This window comes from Ursus maritimus, unplaced genomic scaffold (assembly GCF_017311325.1).
Source record: "Ursus maritimus isolate PB19 unplaced genomic scaffold, ASM1731132v1 scaffold_2, whole genome shotgun sequence".
Classification (NCBI taxonomy): domain Eukaryota; kingdom Metazoa; phylum Chordata; class Mammalia; order Carnivora; family Ursidae; genus Ursus; species Ursus maritimus.
The window spans coordinates 10,246,980-10,267,203 of record NW_024424452.1 but is presented as its reverse complement, the minus strand read 5'-3'; the positions used below and the strand labels follow the sequence as shown (position 1 = coordinate 10,267,203).

The 20,224-nt window shown below is 59.1% G+C and overlaps 1 protein-coding gene across 7 annotated transcripts; it reads right to left on the bottom strand.

The window, feature by feature from the left end:
- Positions 1 to 218: 218 nt before the first annotated feature.
- On the bottom strand, positions 219 to 15,648 carry LAT2 (linker for activation of T cells family member 2). 7 transcript variants are annotated; one of them, XM_040634954.1, is made up of 13 exons: positions 14,356 to 15,646; positions 10,416 to 10,538; positions 9,977 to 10,016; positions 7,499 to 7,542; positions 7,288 to 7,348; positions 7,013 to 7,050; positions 6,734 to 6,769; positions 6,611 to 6,653; positions 6,048 to 6,103; positions 4,858 to 4,926; positions 4,493 to 4,651; positions 3,970 to 4,091; positions 219 to 1,045 (listed from the first exon to the last, which is right to left on the bottom strand). In XM_040634954.1, exons 2-12 carry the CDS (start codon positions 10,507 to 10,509, stop codon positions 3,988 to 3,990), a joined length of 744 nt encoding a protein of 247 aa, XP_040490888.1. In that variant the 5' UTR covers positions 10,510 to 10,538; positions 14,356 to 15,646; the 3' UTR covers positions 219 to 1,045; positions 3,970 to 3,987. The 7 variants fall into 7 exon arrangements, with proteins under 7 accessions (XP_040490888.1, XP_040490890.1, XP_040490889.1 ...); XM_040634956.1 differs by having other exon boundaries at positions 3,974 to 4,091; XM_040634955.1 differs by having other exon boundaries at positions 219 to 998; positions 3,974 to 4,091.
- Positions 15,649 to 20,224: the final 4,576 nt, after the last annotated feature.

The following is a 20,224-nucleotide window of genomic DNA, read 5'->3' as shown; positions in this document are numbered from 1 at the left end:
TTTCCATCCCATTTCCTAACTGATGGCATTGACTTTTGGAAAGAATCAGTGTGGCATCCTGGGAAGAGGAGTGGACTGCAGGACCAGGTTCCTGTCCCCAGCTCTCTCTCTCTTTTTCTCTTGGGGCCTCAGGCTCCTTTTCCATTAAGCAAGAGGCTCGACTTCCACTCCCCTTGGAAGGTTTTGCATGAAGCAGGAAAAGCAGGCATGAGAATTGCTAGTCTTAAAAGAAAATGCTTTATTGAGATGTTTCAGTTGAAGGAAACACCTTGTTTCTCTGAGTGGGGCTTTTCCGACTCCGAAGGTCCCTTTGGGCCCCTGCGCTTCCCATGAGACACCTGTGTTCCTGCTGAAGTCAGCTCAGCCGAGTCCAGTCCTGGGGCGGGGTGGGGGGCGGGATTCGGATTCCGGGACAACCGAGGGGCACCACTCAGCCACTCCGCGCCACTCCTTCTCCAGAAACATGATGTGCTTTGTCCACAGCAGACATTCCGACTGAAGGGCACCAGGGTGCCCTGTAGCCTCGTCCCTTCCAAGGGAACTGAGGCCCGAGGAATGGAGCCCCAGGCTCCCCTAACTGCTGAAATGACGTGTAATGCTTACCGGAGACGAGAGAGATGAGAATCTCTACCCGGAGATGTAGAGTATTAAATACGGTTCTGCCTGCATAAATTAACTGTACAGGTTTATGGATCCTAAAAAGATCCCAGCCATTGACATTAGTAAGCAGTTTGGAATCTGAATCCAAAGCGAGAGGGCACGGGCATACCAGCGACACACTGTTTTCAGACGTGGGGACGGGGATGCAGCTTGCCTCGACGCTCGGGCATCGGATCACGGCAGGAGCCACGCCGCCCTCGGCCTCGGGCTCCCGCAGAAGCCGGGCCAGGGGCCGGTCCCCCACGGCCTGATGGACGGTCCTCGGGACACCTCGGTGAATCTCTTGGGTAAACCGTGGGGGGTCTAGAGGTTGGGCAGCTCCGGAGAGAGAAGTGACCCTGGGGGAGGCAACAAGTAGCCCTTCAGCCTGCGGTTCCCTCGGCTCCTTGATGAAGACCAGAAAGGTTTGTTAAAGGGGAAGGGTTGCCTGGACTGGCACTTCCTTCCCCCGGCGCTGGGACAGCTGGGTCAGGGTCAGGGAACCACCAAGCAGCCTTCTTTCTCTCTGAAATCCCTGTGCTCGTTGATCTGGGTGAGGCTGGGTTCATCAGTACAGGACTGGTGACTGACGCTCACCTCCAAGGCCACCAGCTCCCCTCCCACCCAGAAGGGACCTGCCAGGAGCATCCGCTCTAGGTCAGCCCCGCCTCCCCCTCACTGGGCAGCCCCTGCGCTTCTTTGAACCCAGGGATTGGGTCACTCCGGCCCTCAGCAGGCCACCGTGGACCTTGGCCTGTGGAGTCCGGACCCTGGAGCGGGACAGCAGCCAGGATGCGAAGGTTCCACCCAGCCTCGGCCAGACCCCAAGCTTGAACCGACGGCACCCTTTCTGCAGCCCCACCTTCTAGCTCAAAACCTGCACAACCCCTTTGGCTCCTGCCCCATGTCTCTGCTCCCTTTGGAAGTGGAACTTCTGGGACGTTCTCCACTCCCTGCCTTGGGACTCCTGTGTTCTCAATATAAGCAGGCTTTCTCCGCACCACCACCAAGTCTCACCAGTGCCCACCAGTGCCCACCAGTGCTTGGTACGTCTCCACCTGCCTTGTGCCTGCTCACACTCTCCAAGTGTCTTCCTCGGGCTCAGGACACTGCCCTTTGCTGTTTCGCCTCCTAGCCTCAGGCCTGGGGGCCCCCAGGGCTCAGTGCCGGCCCCTCTTCTCGGCTTCACGCCCCCTGGGGCTGACAGTTGTCACTCTCAGTGATGACACCCTGCGTCTGTCTGCAGCCTGGCCTCTCCCTCAGTCCGGGCTCAGCTGTCTAGCTGCCCACTTCATATTTCTCTCCGCGTGGGCATCTCAAGCCGACCAGGTCCAGAAATAAGCTGGCCTTCCCACAAGGCCTGCTCTGCCCACAGCCTCTCACACCTCGGTTGGGGACAGTGACATCCTCTCGTTGCTCAGCCAAAAAACCTGCAGCCCTCGCTCCTCTCTACCTGGCCTCCCCAACTCGCAGTGCATCGCTGAGTCCTGTGGGCGCCACCTTCAAAACCTACTCCCCTTTCAGACGTAACGGGTAAATACAGAACATTCCATCCCGAACAACAGAATACACATTCTTTTCAAGTGCACATGGAACATCCTTCCCAACAGACCACATGTTAGGCCACCAAACAAGCCTCAATAAACGTAAGAAGATTGAGATCATACCATACATCTTTTCCGACCACAAGGGTATGAAGCTAGAAATCACAAGAAAAACGGAAAAATGCAAACACATGGAGGCCAGACAACGTGATAACAACCAATGGGTCAATGAAGCAGTCAAAGAGAAAATTGCAAAAATAACATGGCGACGGGGGCGGCTGGCTGAGTGGGGACAGCGTGCGACTCTGGATCTCGGGGTCTTGAAGTTCGAGCCCCACGTTGGGCGTAGAGCTTCCTTAAAAATAAACAAACTTAAAAAAAAAGAAATCTAAGACAAAACAAAACCCCATTCATGTGTGCCTCCTCCCCGGGCCAAGAAGTCACCTTTCACCTGGATTCTCACTGGTCTCTGTGCGCCCCTGCTGCCCCCCTGAATTCACTTCCCTCCTCAGCAGCCAGGGATCGTTCCCAGGCTCCCAGGCCGCGCCCCCTCCCATCTCAGAAAACCCAGGGGCCGCTGCACGGCTGCCCCCCCAGGGCTGCCCCCTCCCCTGTTGTCAGACACTCTGGGCGCACTTCTGCCCCCCTGCACGTCCTTCCCCTGGCGGCAGGGGGAGCACCCCCAGCTGCCCTGGCCAGCCCAGCCCAGCCCCGCGGGCTGCGGCCTCCTCCCCACGGGTTTGTCTCCACAGGGCTTATCACCCCCTCACACGCTGTCTGTCCTTCCTGTCCTCTCTCTCAGCCCACAGCCATTTGTGTCATTACTCTCACCAGAATGAAGTCTTGAACGGTCTGGGATTTGGGTAGATTTCTTTCTTTTTTAAGATTTTATTTTTAAGTTATCTCTACACCCCACGCGGGGCTTGAACTCACAACCCTGAGATCAAGGGTCACGTGCTCCAGGCACCCATGGGTGGATTTCGTTTATTGCTGGGTCCCCAACACCTAAGGCCAACTTGTCCCCAGCAGGGGCCCGGGAGATGCTGGGGAGTGTGTGAGTGGTGGGCTCACGCTTCTGAGGCCTCTCCTGCTGGGGGGAGCTCTCACAGCCCAGGAGCCTCCCACCCGCCTGCCTTCGAGAGCCTTCTGGGGTCGGTCCTGCCTCCCACACAGTGGCACAGCCTGGGCCCCAACAGCTGACTCTGAGTGGGACCCAGGGTAGGAGGCTGAGCGCTCTGTGCGTTTGGGGAGCCCGAGCCGGTGCGCGGGAGCACTCGGTCCCATGCTGGCCGGCACGGTGGGTGCTGCATGCGGTCCAGCCACGACCGTCATGGGCGCCATCCTCTACCTCCCAGTCCCACCCCTGTCCCTGTGTCCTGCACGTGCTGAGTCCCATTTGCTCCATTTTGCAAGCGAGGAAATGTCCCAGAAGGTTAAGTTACTCGCTCGAGGCTGCAGAGAGCCACCCGGAGCCCAGCCCTTCACCCCACAACTCCCCAGCCTCCCCAGCCTGACCCCTCAACAGCAGCCCGAGACCCTTATGCCTGCCGTGGAGCTGTGACCTCACTGGGCCAGGCGTGGGCGTTCCGGGCAGGATGGGCACGGACAGCTCAGGAGCTCAGTCTCAACACCCTACAGAGCCACCCATTTCAGCACCCATGGCTGCTGCCCCTTGGCCGGGGACCCCGCGTGGCTCCTCTAACCCTTTTTTTCCCTTGGGATGGGGCCCCTCAGGCCTGTGAGATCCACCACCCTGGGCCAAGGCAGCTGGAGAGGAGCAGTGTACCTGCCTTCCAGATCCTTCCTAGGCTTCTGTGGCTGCCACATTCTGATTCACGTAATCAGGGTCCTCGCTGTCCTCGTCTGGGCTGCCTGCCAGGGACAGAGGCACTTCCCTCGGGACTTGCTCTGTGGACCAGTGGGTAGATGGGCAGATGGTGGTCAGACTGTTCATGTGGACACACCCACACCTGTTCCCCCAGCCAGAGGCTCGGGCCCAGGCCCCAGATGCCACAAAACAGCCTGCAGGAAATGTTACACAGAACACTGTGCCGGTCCCATCTCTGGGGTTTGCCAGAGATTTCTGAGGGGCGTCCTGGTCCTGGCGTGGTTCCAGGCCACACTGATGGGCCAGAAGCCTCACTGGGAAGTCAACTGCAAGGGCTGCAGGGAGCCTTCCCTGCCTGATCCTCCCAGGCCAGGCCCCCCCGACTCTCCCTCTGCCCCAACCTGCCCGATCCTCCCAGGCCAGGCCCTCCCCAGCCTGCTGAAGCCGACCCTTCGGGAGCCCCTGCTCTCCGGCCACGTACCCACGACCCTCCTGGACTCCCGCCACTGCCGGATGGATGCTGAGTTCTGGTAATCCTCAGATCCCTCGTCGTCTGCAGGGAGATACCAGGAAAGGGGCTGGGACAGGTGGCAGCCACCGCGGCTCGTCCTCAGGCCAAGGAGGTGCCCGGGCTCGGCCCCTCAGAGAAAGAAGGGATCCTCTCCGTGCATGCTCACTAAGGCCGGGCCCCTGGGGCCTCGTCCATGTACTCGGGCAAACCGTGACCCTTTGGGCTTCGAGGCAGGTGGTACCTTTGGGTGGTGGGGGCTTCAGATCTCACCAGTGTAGGCAGGCCTGACCAAGGAGGCTTGCCCCCCGCCCAGCGTCCGGGGCTGCCGGCCTCACCTGATGCAGGGTCCTTCTGCTTGCAGATCAGCACATTCTCGTAGGAATTGGCATCATCATCATCGTCATCTGCCAGGGACGGGGTTAGGGCTGCGGTTGCTGGGGTCCCTGCCCGGCGGACCTGGCTCTTCCTCCCTCCCTCCCGTCCTCCCGCCTTCCTTTAGTAGGTGACCTGTTCTGCCAAGCCCCCAGCCCTCTGGGTCCCCCATGGGGTCTCTGAATATTCTCCTGAACAAGATTCTTAGTGGATGTTGGCCTGGCTCCAGCGGCCTCTACCCTGGGCTCCTTCGTGGCCTTCTGAGGTCACCCCAAATGCATTGGGGAGGGGAGATCAGGGGACAGGGTTGCAACCAGGCAGGTAGATAGTTGGAGGGAGGGAGGCTCATTGCTATCGGGCAACGAGGGGGCAGAGAGAGCCCCTGGGGCCGAGGAGAGATGGGAAGCAGGCCTAGGCTGGTCCTAAAGCCGTACCTTCGGGCAGGGCAGGGTGGCCTTAGGCTGGATATGGCCGTAGCAGAGCCTGGCACGCCCTCATCGGCCCTGCGAGCTGAGCTGTAACGGCTGCCCCACCCAGCAGCCATCCGTGCTAAAGGGGCTCCAAGAGATGAGGGTCCCTCCCATATTTGGCAGGGGCAGGGGGGAAGAAGAGGACCCCTCTCTCTGCCCACCATGGGCCCTGCCCCCCCAGCCCAGCATGGCCCGGGCAGGAGCCTTAGACTGGAGCACCTCTCAGCAGGCCCTGCCCGCCCTCGGTCCTCAGTTTCCTCTTCTGTAAAGCCAAGGTGTGAAGGGCCCAAGATCCCAGGCTCCTTAGAGCCTGCAGGGCTCGGGGTCTGTCAGCAAGGCTGCCCAGCCCAGGGTCTTCCTCCGAGGTCCCACATGTACTCATCAGTGGCTGCCCAGCCCTGACAGGGGCCCGCTGCCCCTGGCCCCAGCTCCCCTTCTGCTTCCCTCACCTCTGTGGCCTACTACCCTCTTCCCACTCTGCCTCCCACACATCTCTTCCCTACTCTGCTCCCGGGCTCCTGCCCCCAGCGCCAGCCTCCCCCCTCCGCCCAGCTCTGCCACCCATCCAAATCGAGGCCCAGCCTCCTTCTCCGCCACGGCCTTCCAACTGCCTCTGGCCTGGGGAGTCCGGCTTCTGCAGCTCAGCACCTCCTCCCCCTCCCCCTCCTCCTCTTCTACCTCACCTTCCCTGGGCTTCTGGAACTGTCCCCAGTTGTAATAGTCTGTGGTGATGGGGTCTCTGGCAAGAAAACACAGACAAGAGCAGTTGCTGGGAAGGCCGGGGTTTGGGGTGGGGGCATCGTGGGGGACAGGGATGACAGGCCTGCTCCAGCCATCATCGCCCCCCACCCCCCAGTTCTTCCCTGGTCCCTCCGTTCCTCTTCCCTGGGCCCCTGAGCCACCGAGCCTGGCTCCAGCCATCCTGACTTGTGACTCTAGGCAAGTCCCCAGCTTCCCTGGGCCTCAGTTTACCCATCTGTGAGATGAAGAGACATCCCTGAATATGGCCCCAACCTCTCTGGGGTTCATGGAACTTATCTCTGGGTGATGCAGGATGAGTCCCCCAGACAAGCTCTCTCTAGAATAGAGCCACGTCCCTGTCCCCACAAAGCCATGGCCACCGGAGGGGAAGTGAGGCTACCTGCGTGGGCCAGTGGGTTCTAGGGCAGGCAGCTTTCATAAGGGGGAAGCTTGGCGGGGGTGGGTAGGGTCGGGGAGGAAGTGCGGCCCGCAGAGGACCACTCACATGTAAGCTGCGTCGGATCCGGATCTGGATCTGTGTCTGCTCCCTGCAGAAGGAGGCGAGGATTAGGCCTGGGCACTGGGCTGTGGGCCCCACCGCGCCCCCACCTTCCAAGATCCCACCCACCTTTGCTGAAGTTCTGGTACCTGGAGGACTCAGAATCTGGAAGAAAGGCGGGGCTCATGGCTTCCTCCCGCCCCTACCCTACCCCCTTCCCCAGGGAAGGGCCTTCAAGGGCCCAGGTGTTGCCTACCTTCCCACCTTTACACCTGCTCTCTAGCCCCTCCTCCGCTAGGCCAACCCCAGGGCCTCCTAGCCCAGCTCCCCTGGCCCCCCAGGCCTCCCCTGCACAAGACCTGTCCCACCTCACCCCTACCCCCACCCCTGTGTCTGAGGGCCACTCACCCTCGAGGCTGGGGGAGAACCGCAGCAGCTTGTCCTTCCTGCAGGAAAGGGGGAAGGGGGGGCGGCTGAGGGCGGCCAGGTGGGGAAGAGGCCTTGGGGTTTCCGAACCACAGCCCCACAGCCCCCTCGTGGGGCCTTTACAATCCAGCTCTGGGGCTCTGAGGTCCAAGGTCTTGGCCTGAGCTCAGCCAGGTGGGGACCCCAGGGCCCTCCTTCCCATTGCCTCCTATGGGGCTGTGACCCCTCTGGGCCTGGGACAGGGGGCTTACTCCTACCTTGTTGCTGCCACATTGGAATCTGTGTCCCCCAGGGGCCCTGGCCAGGCCTGCCTGACCACTGCAAAGGAAAGGGGGTGTTGTCTGGGCCTCCAGGCCAGCCTGCCAGTGCCATCCCCCCACTTCACCAGATTGGGCCTGGTCACCATCCCCATATGGACACCCCCAACCCCAAGCCCAATCCCTGGACCCTGCGGTTCGGGGAACTCACAGGAATAGGTCTGGGCCACTGCAAAGTTCTGTTGATCCTCTTCCCTGGAAAAACATGGAGCTGTGCTGAGCCAGGGCCCAGCCTCCCACAGCCCAAGGGACAGAGAAACAGAAGAGATGGACAGACAGGGACGAGAGAGGGGAGGGACAGACCAGGGCGAGAGTGAGAAGGAGCTGCTATCCCTCTGGGCCTCAGATCCAGGACACCCTGATGCCCCCATTTTCTGGACTGCTCCCCAGCCCCGCCCACCCTTCTCGCACGGCCCCGAGCTGGAGCCAGCTGCCTCCACGGCCTCCCCAGGAACCCCGGAGATGGTGCGGAGGGTCTGTGGGCAGGGCTGGGGAGGTGGCCCTCAGATTCTGAGGTGAGAGTCGGGCGACCCTTCAGGGACTTCAACCAGAGTAACTTCAACCCTTCTTGAGATTTTCAAACACACCATTTACTTCCAAGTAACCAGCAAGGTAACTTCAAGGCTTAGCAGACACAGCAAGGTACCTGGCCATGCCCAGCGTCCCCTTCTTCCTCTGAAGTGGATTTTTATTTAGGCCCATCTAAAAGACTGTATTTTCCAGCCTCCCTTGTGCCTGAGTAAGGCCATGTGATTAAGCTCTAGTCAATGAAATGAAAGCCAAGATTGTTGGGACTTCCAGGAAAACTCCTTTAGAGGAAGCACTGCCAACAGGGGTGCACCCTTTTTGTCCTTGTCCTTCATTCTTACTACTGCCTGGAACACACAGGTGAGGGCTGGAGCTCTAGCTGCCATTTTGGATCATGAAGTTCCCTTGAGGATGGAAGCCACCGCCAAGGATGGTAGGGCAGATTAGCTAGACATGAAAGCCTTTTGGGTTCCTCCTCTGGACCAGAAGGGATACCTCACCCAGCCTTCCAGGAGCTCCCAGGGTGGCTGGGGTGTGTGTGTGTCAGGGTGACCTGATTTTGGAAGGATGCCCTAAGTGCACGGGCAGGACTGAACCCAAGTGAAGTGGGGAGAACCCAAGTGAAGTGGGGAGAACCCAAGTCTCCCCTCCCACCTCCTCCTGCCCAGGCCCAGCTTCCCACTTCCCACTATGAGAGAGTTTCACTTCTGGCTCAAACAGCCTATGTTTTTAACATCAATCAGAGGCCGGGAGTGGGCAGGCACTGAGAGGAGGGGAGAGAAGGGAAGGTACTGGGGAGGTCTGCCTGGGGGCAGGGACAGCGAGGAAAGGGGAGGGGAGGTGGCCGGGGTGGGCAGCCCCAGTGGAGGCTGTGGGCTGGTGAGCCAGAGGACCAAGTGGCCAGAAAAGCCTGGAAAAGTCCAGCCCCGGCCCCAGGGGTGGGCATGGATGGGGACATTCTATTTTCAAATTTCATTGTGGTTTTTCAGTTGCAAAAGGAAATGAGAGAGGGTGTGTGCGCGCATTTGTACATGAGTTCCTTCCCCAGGCACACACACACAGGGGCGGGGAGAGGAGCGCGTGCCTGAGCAGGAGTGGGGGGGTGGGGGGGTGTGAGTGGGCGTGCTGACCCCTTCACATGTATGCACGCAGGGCTCAGAGGCCCCAGGCGCTTGGTCGGTCACTTTCCTGCTCAGCGCAAGGACACCAGGGGCCGCCCCCCTCCCTCCCTGGGTTGTCCTTGGGCCACACCTTGGTCTGCAGTGTCCCTCACGGCTGACCCTCCCAGGGCTCATACATAGAGCAGCTCGCCTGCCCCCGAGGTGCCTGGAGCTCCATCCAGCCGGATCCAGCTGCCCAGCCTGGGGTCAGTGACACCCCCGCCCCGCATTTCCTCTCTACCCCTACTTCCCTGTTCCTAGCTCCTCTGTGGCTCCCTGGGCCCTTCGGACAAAGGCCATGGGCTCTCCTCCCTCCTCATCCAGCTCCTGCTTCTCATCTCAACATATGTCCACACGTGCCACCTCTTCCCCCGAAGAAAATGTCCAGCCCAGTCCTGCGGGGCAACCACCCACGCTGTTCTCTCTCTGGAATGTCCCCTTTTGCCTTCTTTCTCTCTTAACATCCTCCCCACCTCCTCCATCGGGCCTTCCCAACCCCCCGAGGGCATGCCCACATCCTCCCGGAGCTCTGTTAGGGGAGACTTGCACACAGCTCACATTTTGCTTTGTGCCCCGTTTCTGTTCCCCACACTGCCTGGGAGGGCAGGAGTCTCTGTCAACCCCCAGCACCAGCACAGTGGGCTCCCCCGGGCTGAGGGGCAGAGGGGGGATCTCTGGAGATGCAGGGGGGCATGCTGGAGAGTGGCACCTCCTCCCCCCAAAGCCCTCCCGGACCAGGTTGAGGGCAGGCGCATCGACAGCCCCGAGGGTCCCTCCCTCCCTCCCTCCCTCCCTGGATGCTCAGGACCCATTAGAGCCCGGTGTGGAGGAGGTGGGAGGGGGTGAGGGAAGGGGTGCGTGGACACACGAGGGGACGCCCGTGTAGATGCCCACAGCCAGGGCACACGAAGTCCCTGGGCTGGGGACACCGAGGCACTCACGAGCTCCTCTGCTCATAGATCTTCTCGGACTTCTTCACAGCTGCAAGAACAAAACCAGATTAGTGAGCGTCCCCAAGCTGGGATGGGAACTGAGATCTGAGGTCCCTCTCTGTGCCCTGGGCAGGCCTCAGATGGGATGTGTGGGCCAGACCGCCAAACCCTGTGGGCCACCCGTCATGGACAGGGTGCTTGTTCTCCACCTATTAGGAGAGCAGAGCGTGGAGAAGGTGGATGCTGCAGACAGCGCAGTAGGCCCCCTCCCCCATTTTTCCAGAACATTCCCCTGCCCCAGACCCCTTGACCCAGCAAAACCAAAGCCCCACGATGAGCCAGACCCATTGTCTTCAGGGGTAGTTTAGGAGCTTTCTCCCTGCCTCGTGAAACTTCTCCGACTGCCCTTGGACCTCAGCCAGGGCTGGGGACCCAAGCACGCCCTTACCTGGGCGGGAGCAGCGCACGCACAGGCCGGCCACCGTCCCCAGCAGCAGCAGCAGGGCCACTCCGGGCCACAGCAGCTCGCTCTCCACATTCATGTCCACTCCTGGCCACGCGTCCTGTGGTGCTGCAAAGTAGAACCCTCTGTGACCAGCCCTCCAGAGTCTCCCCGAGTCGGCTGTCTGTCACCCCCGTCCCGACAGCCCAGCAGCTGAGCCCAGGCCATGGGAGTACCATTTCCCCTTCCTGTCGGAGGACCGGGTCAGGCCGCAGCCAGCCCTGCTCCCCCATCTGACCCCAGACCGGCACCCTGGCTCCCCAGGGCCAACCCCAACACTTGGTAAGTGCTGGAAGGTTCTGGGGACCCACCAGACAGCACCATGTGTACGTGCCTCAAACGTGCCCTCGCTTAATACACAAAACCACCCATGGCAGGGAGAGGCTCCCAACATTTCACAAATACAGAAAGTGAGGCTGGGGATCCCAGCTGCAAAGGGGAAGGACAGGATTCAAATTCTGGCCTCCGGACCCTAACTCTGGCTCTGCATCCTTTTGCCTCCTATGAACCCAGCTTTGCTCCCGGAGCTTAGTCCATGGCCCCTTCCACACGGGAGCCCTGGCAGCCACCACGCACCCCAGGGTGCTTCTCTGCCCCTTCCATGCCCCCCCCCCAAAACTGGTGCAGAGCTGGGAGTGGGATTTTTGTACTTTCTTTCTTTCTTTAGTAAAAAAGATTTTATTTATTTGTCAGAGAGAGAGAGAGAGCACAAGCAGGGGGAGCGGCAGGCAGAGGGAGAAGCAGACTCCCCACTGAGCAGGGAGCCCAACGAGGGACTCAATCCCAGGACCCTGGAATCATGATCTGAGCGAAAGGCAGACTCTCAACTGAGCCGAAGGCAGGCGCTTAACCAACTGAGCCACCCAGGCATCCTGGGGTTACCATTCTTCAAACACAGGGAGGGGGGTCCTGAGGGCATAAGGGGAAGAAGGGTGCTCTGGGTAGAGACCTCTGGGTGGGCTGCCCAGGGCTGGTGGAGGTGGGATGTGCTGGGAGGGGAACTCTGAGGGGTGAGGAGGCTCTGAACCCCACCTGGCACTGGGTCACTGATGGGTCAGTGACTGGTCCCAGTGGTGGAGAAATGCTATGATGGCCAGCCCTTGGCGAAGCCACAGGCAGCCACACACCAGGGCCTGGGGAGGGCAAGTACAGCCCTCTTTAAGGGGCTTCCAAGGAGGATCTTTGCAACTAGAGAGACTCAGTCTCCTGGCCGTGGCCAGGGACACAGCTGAGGGCCACAGTGGGGTCTCCAAGGGGGCCCTGCCCCATGGCAGGCATGTGGAGCCCACATCCCTGAGCGCCCCCTCTGTGCATATAATTTTTCCCGGCTCGGCCACCCAGGAGGAGGGTTTCTCCCCACTTCACAGCTGGGGAAGGCGAGGCTCGGGGAGAAGCTGAGCTCTGTACTGCCCAGCTCCTGTTTTGGGCTCCCCTGAGGCCTCGGCTGCACCCGGCTGTCCCCATCACCTCTCCGAGCTTCCCGAACCCTCACGGCACAAATGACAAGGAGCCTCTGAGCCACAATGAGCCTCCATTGGGGCTGTCCTGGAGAAGCTGACTCTCCTTCCCCAAACACCAGGGGAGTCAGTGGGAACACAAGAATTCTCAAACCTCGGGATGGGATAGGAGGGTATCCGTGGGGAGCCCCCTGCTCTGGGGGCCTGGGCACTGCCCTTCCAGCCTGCACACCCTCCTCCTTCCACCCACCACGGCTGCACCGGGGCAGGCTCTCTGCAAGCCCCAAGGGGTTGGGAGCACCAGGTGGTAGAGGGAGGACTCCTGCCTGTGCCGTGGGGTCTGTTGGCCTCAGCCTTCTCATCTATAAAATGGGGATCAACCCAGTGCCTTCCTCAAAGAACTGCTGGCTTATATAAGCAGTCTGGCCTATTGTCTGGGCTTCCCAGAGAGAAACCTGCTAGGGCTCTTCATTCTGGCCGGCTGGTTTGGGGGAACTCCCTCGTGCTCCCAAGGCCTGGCATTTGAGGCCCCAGGATCTGGCCTGCTGACCTTCGTGGCCATCCCGGGGAAGGGCGGCCCTCCATCCCAGGGGATCCTGGCCACCAGAGAGCCCTCTTGCTTCCTGGACGCCCCTGCTCTCCTGGGACAAGCAGCACGGTCGGGGTGCCCCCAGTCCCGGTCCACCCCATCCGCCTGGCACTGGGGGAGGGAGGCGGGGAGCACAAGAATGCCAAATGGGCCTCCGCTGTTGAAGCCCGGCATTGCTGGCCTTTGGTAGCCCCTCAGAAATGCGGAAATGATGACACTCATCCCTCGGGTTTGTCATGAGGCCCAGCATCGAGTGATGCAGAAGGTGGGGGAGACACGGTTCGATGACTACTGTGCGTTGCCATCATCACGGTCCCTGTGGGAGGGGAAGGGGCAGCCTTTTGGGGGTGGGGGGCAGCAGCGGACAGCGCGGAGCAAACTTACCAGAGCCTCCCTCCACCTCGGGCAGTTGTGCTGGGCCCCAGGGCAGGCTGGGATCAGCCCAAGCCCCTCAGTTGTCACAGACACGCCAAGTGTCATGTGGGAGATGCCCGGGAGGAGAGCAAGGCCCAGAGAGGCGGGCACTGGGTCCAAATTCACCCGGCTGGCCAGTCACAGAGCCAGGATCCCCAGGCTCAGGCCGGCTGACCCCCAAGGCCCTCCCTCATCTTTGACCCCTGTCTTATATTACCTTTTTAAGAACCATGAAATATTTTTTATAAGAGCGTTTTGGGGAACGTGCCGGCGGCTGCCCCCAGACTGAGTCAATCAGCCCTCCGGCCTGGCTTTCCCACCCAGGTTCTGAGGGCGGGCGGAAGAGGGCTGGGGGAGGAGGCTGAGCCCCCAGGAGAGGCAGGCCCAGTGGCCCCATGAGGGCCCCAAGGGGCAGGCAGGGCTGGGTGGGGTGGGGAGGCGAGGAGGCCACAGGCCGAGGTGCTGCAGGCCAAAATAGCACAAAGGGAAGTGCGCAGTTCTCAGATGAACAAAGTTTGCAACAGTCGGGCTGGGGGAAAGCCCTCGGGGCTGGGCTGGGCAAGCCTCAGTGTACCAGCCTCCGGCCTGGAAAGGGCCCAATCTCCCGCCCGCCTCGGGCTGTGCATGGGGACGCGGAGGCCTCCCAGGGCCACAGAGCGGGCTGTGGGGTAGGAACTGAGCGAGAGGTTCGGTGGAGCCCTGGGAAGGCTTCATCGGAGGGGCTCTGCTCTGACACCTGCTCTGTTTTCCCATGTCAGCTCGGCCTTCAGCTAAGGCCGACCCAGGGGCCTCTAATGGAGGCTCCTACCACTCAGGTGGCCAGTGTGGGGGCCTGGACAGCCCTGGTCCTGGGGCAGAGGTGAGGGATGGTGACGGCCAGGGTCGAGGAGCTCCCCAGCAGAGAGCTGGTGGGCCAGGCTGGGGGCTGGGCAGGGGTGGCGGGAGGGCTGCTTCCGTCTGGCTTGGGGGAGGCAGGCCCTGGGCACACTTGGCCGGAGGGTCTAACTCATCCTCCCATAGCTTAGTGGCAGGTATGTTACAGTCCCTTTTTTCAGATGGAGAAACCAAGGCCCATGGGTCAGGCCCCTCGCCTGTCCCTGGAAGCGATGAGACCACACTGGGGGCTTCCCAGGCCTGTGTAGGCTGGGCTGGGGAAGGCGAGGGTGGGAAAGTGCCTGAGCCCCAGAAACGGGCTGCCCTCTGAGTGCCGCAGGGGCCAGAGAGAGGGCTCCCTAGCCAGGGCCGCCAGGGCAGCACTGGGGCCAAGCGAAGGAGGGCCGGGTGTCCTGGCATCTTCCCACAGCCCCCAGCCAGGCACCCCCCACAGCCCTCTGCAGGCCATTCCCACCCCGGGGGGGGTTGGTGGGAGGCAGCCTCAGGACCCCTGCACCGGGCTAGGCTCCAGGCGCTCCCGAGAAAGACTTACCTGGGAGTTGGGGGCTCCTACTGCGGCCACCTCATCCTGAGCCCACACACCTGCCCGAGCGGACGCCGACACCGCAGATACTGGCGGGCAGCAGGCGAGGCAACGGGCTTCCTGTCAGCCCCTGAATCATCCCTCACACATCCGCTGCTCGGCCGGACCGGCTCTGCTGTGAACAGACGGGGACGCAGAGACACTCGCAGAGACAGGGAGAGACACTGAGAGACAGGGGAGAGAGAGAGACAGACATGCACACAGGCTCAGAGAGGACAAAGACACGGACACACACACACACACACACACACACACACACACACACACTAAATATACACGCGTAACCCAAGTCACACAAAGAGGAAGAGACACACAGAGGGCCGGGGAGAAAGAGAACGAAGTAGGGGTGCTCACACGGACACACACACAGGCAGCCAGGGAGCAGGAAGACATGGAGACACACACACACCCAGAGAGGGAGAGGACCAGACACACACACACACACACACACAGGAAAAATATATAAGCAGGGAGAGGCTGAGACACAGACAGACAGACAGACAGACGCACACGGCATACACAGAGACGCAGTGTCCTTTCTTCTCCAGGGACAAGCAAAGCCCGAGCCGGAGATACACCAGGAGACACAGACACAGATGACAGAGACCCACAGATCCTCAGAGACGCACAGAGGGAGAGAGCAAGAGAGAGACACTCAGGGAGCAGGAGTGCCAGAGAACAGGACACATGCACACACGGACATACACATGGACACCCGCGCTTGCTCCCACGGAACACGGGGCAGAGGGATGCGGGGCAGGCGCACGCCAGGGCGGGCCGAACAACGCCGCAGCTGGCCAGCCATAGCGCCAGAGGAAGCAGGACAGGGAGGCAAGCTCAAGGACAGGAGAACGGCGAACGATCCACAAGCCATGGTTTCCCCCTACTCCTCCCCACCCCAGTTCCTAGAAGCCCCCTCCTGCAGCTGCTGCTCCTGCCATCACCGTCACCGGCTCCTGGGGGGCCCATAAACATACAGGGTACTTCTGGGCCTCCTGTTACTGGGCATTAAGCGACTGGCCCAAAGCCATCAAACTCCTGGTGGCACCTCCATTCCCAGGAGACCCCAGGGAAACCCCTGTCAGTCTGGCATTTCAGAACCTGGGTTTCCTGGTCGCAGGGGCCCATCTGAGCAGGAGACTGGGTTTCTCTTTCAGCCCCAGGGACCCCTCTGGGCCAGAGGACTGGGTTTCTCTTTCAGCCTGTCCCGGTGGCCAGGGCTCAGACAGGAGGCCCAGCCCCAAAGGCCAGGGCCAGAAGCTGCCTGCAGCTGCCACCTAGTGGGAAAGAAGGGTAGTGCGCCAGCCGAGCCTTGATGTAGGGAGATCCTGTGGGCCTCGCTGCCAGGAGCTTGTCCCCACCCCTTGGCCCGCTGGAGCTGTGTCTGACTCCCAGAACTGCGCCTGTGAGGGCACCACCACACTCTTTTGTTCCCCGCTGAGCAATGCTGCACTCAGTTCCCTTGGTAACCAGCCCCCTGGAAGCCATGCTGCATTTGAACCCAGACCCTGAAGTCTCCAGTCTGTTGTCTTCCCAGCACCCACAAGTGCAGGGAGGTCGGTGGGTGCATGCCAGCAACTCTCCTTGCTGGGACCACCTGCCTGACCCCCACTCACACGACCTGGCCGAGCCGGCCTCGGTGTCTGTTGGTCCCTGGACTGTGGGTTTCCAGCTGGCAGAAACCGACAGAGGCTCCTCCTGTCCAATGAGAAGGAGCTGTCTTACACCTGGCTTCTGTCTTGGGCCTTGGCAATGGCAGAAGTGACCTCTAACCACTGGCAGTCTAACCAGGTCAATCTGCAGTGAGACCTAGGAGCCCTCAGACCCTCTCTGAGCCCATTTCCCATCTAAATAATGGGGGCTGGTCAACCGGAGACCCTTTTCTGTACGTGAGTGGAAAAAGGATGCTTCCCCCTTCTAGGCAATTTTCAAAGTCCTCCAAGGTTCTATTTTATTTATAAACCATTGGGTTGACTTAGAAAATAAGCTTTGAAAACTGGACAGTTCACGTCCAGTTGTGTTAATTCTAGTGCCCTTAAGGTTTAAATTTGTTTATAATTCAGTGGTTTTTGTGTATTACACATTTCTCGTGACCATTTAAACCACTTTTCAGTGTGCGATTCAGTGGCCCTACATTCAGTGTCGTACGACCATCAGCACGCTCCAGCGCTAAACCTTTTTCGTCACTCCAGAGACACCTGGCTTTCCAGTTCACTCAGTACCTGCCGTGCGCACATTGGTGACCCAATCAAGATACCCAGGCGGCAATGCAACAGCTCTGACAACTTAGCGATTCCAAGCTGAGACTCTTCTGGGGTCACATATATCATCCTAAAGGCTGATGGGAAGCTACGCGTTTTCTTCAAGAAAATCACCTGGAGAAGTGTGTGGGACATTCTAGAACCCCCCGGAGCCCGCCTATGTCATCTGCCACCCCAACCCGTCTTAAGGTGCAAATGAGCCTCCCCCCCACCCCCTCCTCCCTCCCCAGCCAGTTCTGACATCTATTTTTGGCTGTGAACTCACTACCCAAAGGAGCTTGTCCTAGAGTATCATTCTTCTGCCTCCCCCAACCTCAGGACCCGCTTCTTTTGCCTTGTCCTCTACGTGCAGGTAGATTTCTCAAGGGTTTTGTGTTTTTAAAAAGTACCGTGCTGTCAGCGCCTGGGTGTACTTTCCATCTATCGTGTTGCCGTCCGATGCCGTGTGTGCCTTCACGGTTCATTCCCTCATCTGAATACAGCTTTTGCTGCCGTGAATGTTTTCTCTGAGGCACATCCCCGGGGGCGGGGGGGCGACAATGGGCTGTAGAACATGGAAACATTCCATTTGCAAGCTAAGGCCCCAAGTGTAGTTCCCACTTACACGCTCCTCTGTAAGACATGAGACCCACATGCTCTCTAGCAACCAGGTTTGTCAGGCCGTGATGTCTGCCACCCGAACGGCCGTGCGGTAGTAATTCTGCTCTTGGTGATCTCGATTTAGTAGCCAGGACTGCTCGTGCGGCGGAATATCATTCATCTCATTTTGTTTACATTTTGATAAAGTACGTCAAGTATCTAGTGAGCGCACTCTCAATTTCAAGAGCGTAATAATGCATGTGATCAAGACCCCGACCAAATTCGAGGGACCCTGGTGTTATCTACGGGATCCCTGGGCTACCTGAAGAGCTTCTCTCCTGTCTCTCCCTCCAGCCCGTTCAGGAAGTTCTGGGCCACTGATGACTTCACGAACGTTTACCTTACCTCCGACAGTGAACAGACAGGTACAGGAAACAGTCCCCTGCAGGGCCCAAACGGAACGCCAAAGAGCTTGCTTTTATTTGTAGATTTGGTATTTTACACCTAGAGGGTGGTTATGAGGGGGGAAGAGATTGGTAGTAGGTTATAGTTAAGCACATTACTTCGGTTCATGTTCATGGCAAAAAACTGCCGAGGGAAGCCTCTGAGATGTGGGCATTTAGAAGCCTGGGAACCTCATGTAAGCATCGAACATCTCACCGCGGTTCAACATTGGCCAAAGAACACACAAAAGACAAGAGCAAAGCGCTCACCCAAAGGGCAGACGCGGCCAGGCCCAGGCCAGAGGCTCCCGAGCAAGCACCAGGAGCCCTGCCCAAACACCCTGCCAGCCACGTGGTCTCCCTGCAGCCGGGGGGGCTGTGTCATGGCCCTGCCCGCCGGGCACTCTGGGTCTGGGGGAGCATAGGGCAAGAGAGCAACCTGTGACACACGGAGGATCGCTTACAAAGCCCGGGATGGGACACCCTGTCTGCCTCCCCTTCCCGACCAAGAAGGCCCGTGCACAACACTGGGCTGTAGCAGGTCATACAGCTGTTATCACTTGGAGAACAGACCTCGCACAGGCTAGTGGCCCTGCATGACCCCAGCAGCGGGTGGAATCTGAGAAGAGGACAGAGAGAAACAACAGGGTATTTAAAGTACTCCTGGTGAAAAGAGCCAATTGTAAGGCTTTAAAGAAACAACAGGGGGCGCCTGGCTGGCTAGTGGGTGGAACGTGCGACTCTTGATCCCGGGGTTGTTAAGTTCGAGCCCCATGGTGGGTGCAGAGTTTGCTTCAAACAAACCAACCAAAAAAATAAAGACACAAGCAGGTGCAAGAACCCCTAGGGGCCGCAGAGCGCCGTCTGGCCACATGCACGAAAAAGAGCTGCTGTTTCTAGCGAGTCTCAAGCAAGAGCTGCTTTACAGGCTCTTCTCGGCCTTGAGTTGCTCAACCAAGTAACCTCCTTCAACTAGAACGCCAGGCTATTCCTTAGAGATCCTGACTCAAGAGTGGAGGCCAGGCAATGCCAGCACCCTCCTCCGTCACCCAAATGCACGCCTCCTGACCTCTTCCGTTCTGCCTCCTGCTAAGACCTCCCTGAGGAAGCGAGCCATTTCGGGCAGGATGGGAAACCCCGGCTCCCGGAAGTTGGCTGTGCAAACTTCTCTCCTGGAGAAACCATCTGGCCCCTGACAAGATGGGCTCTGAGGTTAAGAACATTCTCAGAAACCTGAGCCCCTTAATAAAAGGGCCCCACCTGGCATTCCATTAAATTTGGTTTCTCTGAAGGCCGTTCAAGAACAGCAGGGACAATCAATCAATCAATCAATCAAAATTCAGAGACAGGAACAAAGGGATCAACGGTTTGCCTAAACCTACCCCTGGAACATTCAGTGGGTGTAAACTTTTATAAAAATCTATTTATTAATTTAGGTGCTTATTTGGGCAAAGATGTGCCCTCCTCTCTTAATTCAAGTACTTCTGGATGAGAGGCAGGTATCAGGGTGCTTTCTGTAATACTGAGCATTGCACAAACACTACGGGCCAAGGGAAAAGGTGCTTGTCCAGAGAACACCCACTGCGGAGCCACAGGGAGAGGGAGGAAGACAGCCACTCAAGAGTTGCATTTCAATCCCGAGAAACCTCTGGAGACCCAGATGACCCCTCCAGGGGTCTGAAAGTGCCCACAGGCCCTTCAAAGATGGGATCCAAGGGACCTCTGAAAAGAAGCCTCATTGAGCTGGACTTCCTTTGGCCATCAGCCCAACTCCACATAGGGCAGAGGGTTTTCGGTCTCAGGGACCCTCTCCCTTAAAGAAAATGCCAGCAAGCATCAAGTCCTCTCCTCCAGGCTCGGCAGGGGAGCAGTCCAAGTGAACAGCCACGCGTGCTCTCACCAGAAGAGCGCCTGCCCTCCCCACCCTCCCCCTGCAGGGTAAGCCAGAGTCAAGGCTCACCTCCCAGTAAGCAAATCCTGCACCATGCCAGGTCCTCCGCCACCCTCCCCACCAGCCAGGGCCTCTCCCAGACACGGCAAAGCTCTACAACTTGTCCGCTGGGCTGCAAAACTGCCCAGCAGCGCCTCCCAACAACATCTGATCTCCTTGCCATGGATGGAGTAGCACCCACCACTGTCCCCAAGAGCACCTGGAATTTCTGCTACAAATAAGCAGTCATTAAAAGCAGGCACACATTGTGCAAACAGCTGATTTCTTCCATTCTGGGACACAAAGTGCCTTTAAAACCCAATCGAACACTATGACCACACACTTGTGTACACAAGGTCTCTGTTCAGAAAATTACATTTTTAGGAAATGAGAGAAAAAAGGCAGGAAGACCCTGGCGTGCTGTTTCTAACCATCACTGGCTCTGAAAATGACTTCCTGAGTCCCGTAAGTTCCAGAAGCAAGACGCTCGCCTCACTGCAGCTGCAGGCCGTTCCGCGAGATTCGGCTGCGGCTTCCCAACTTTAACTGTGCAATTCCACGTGAGGACAGCTACAAAGAACTCAAAAATAAGGACGAGCATTAAA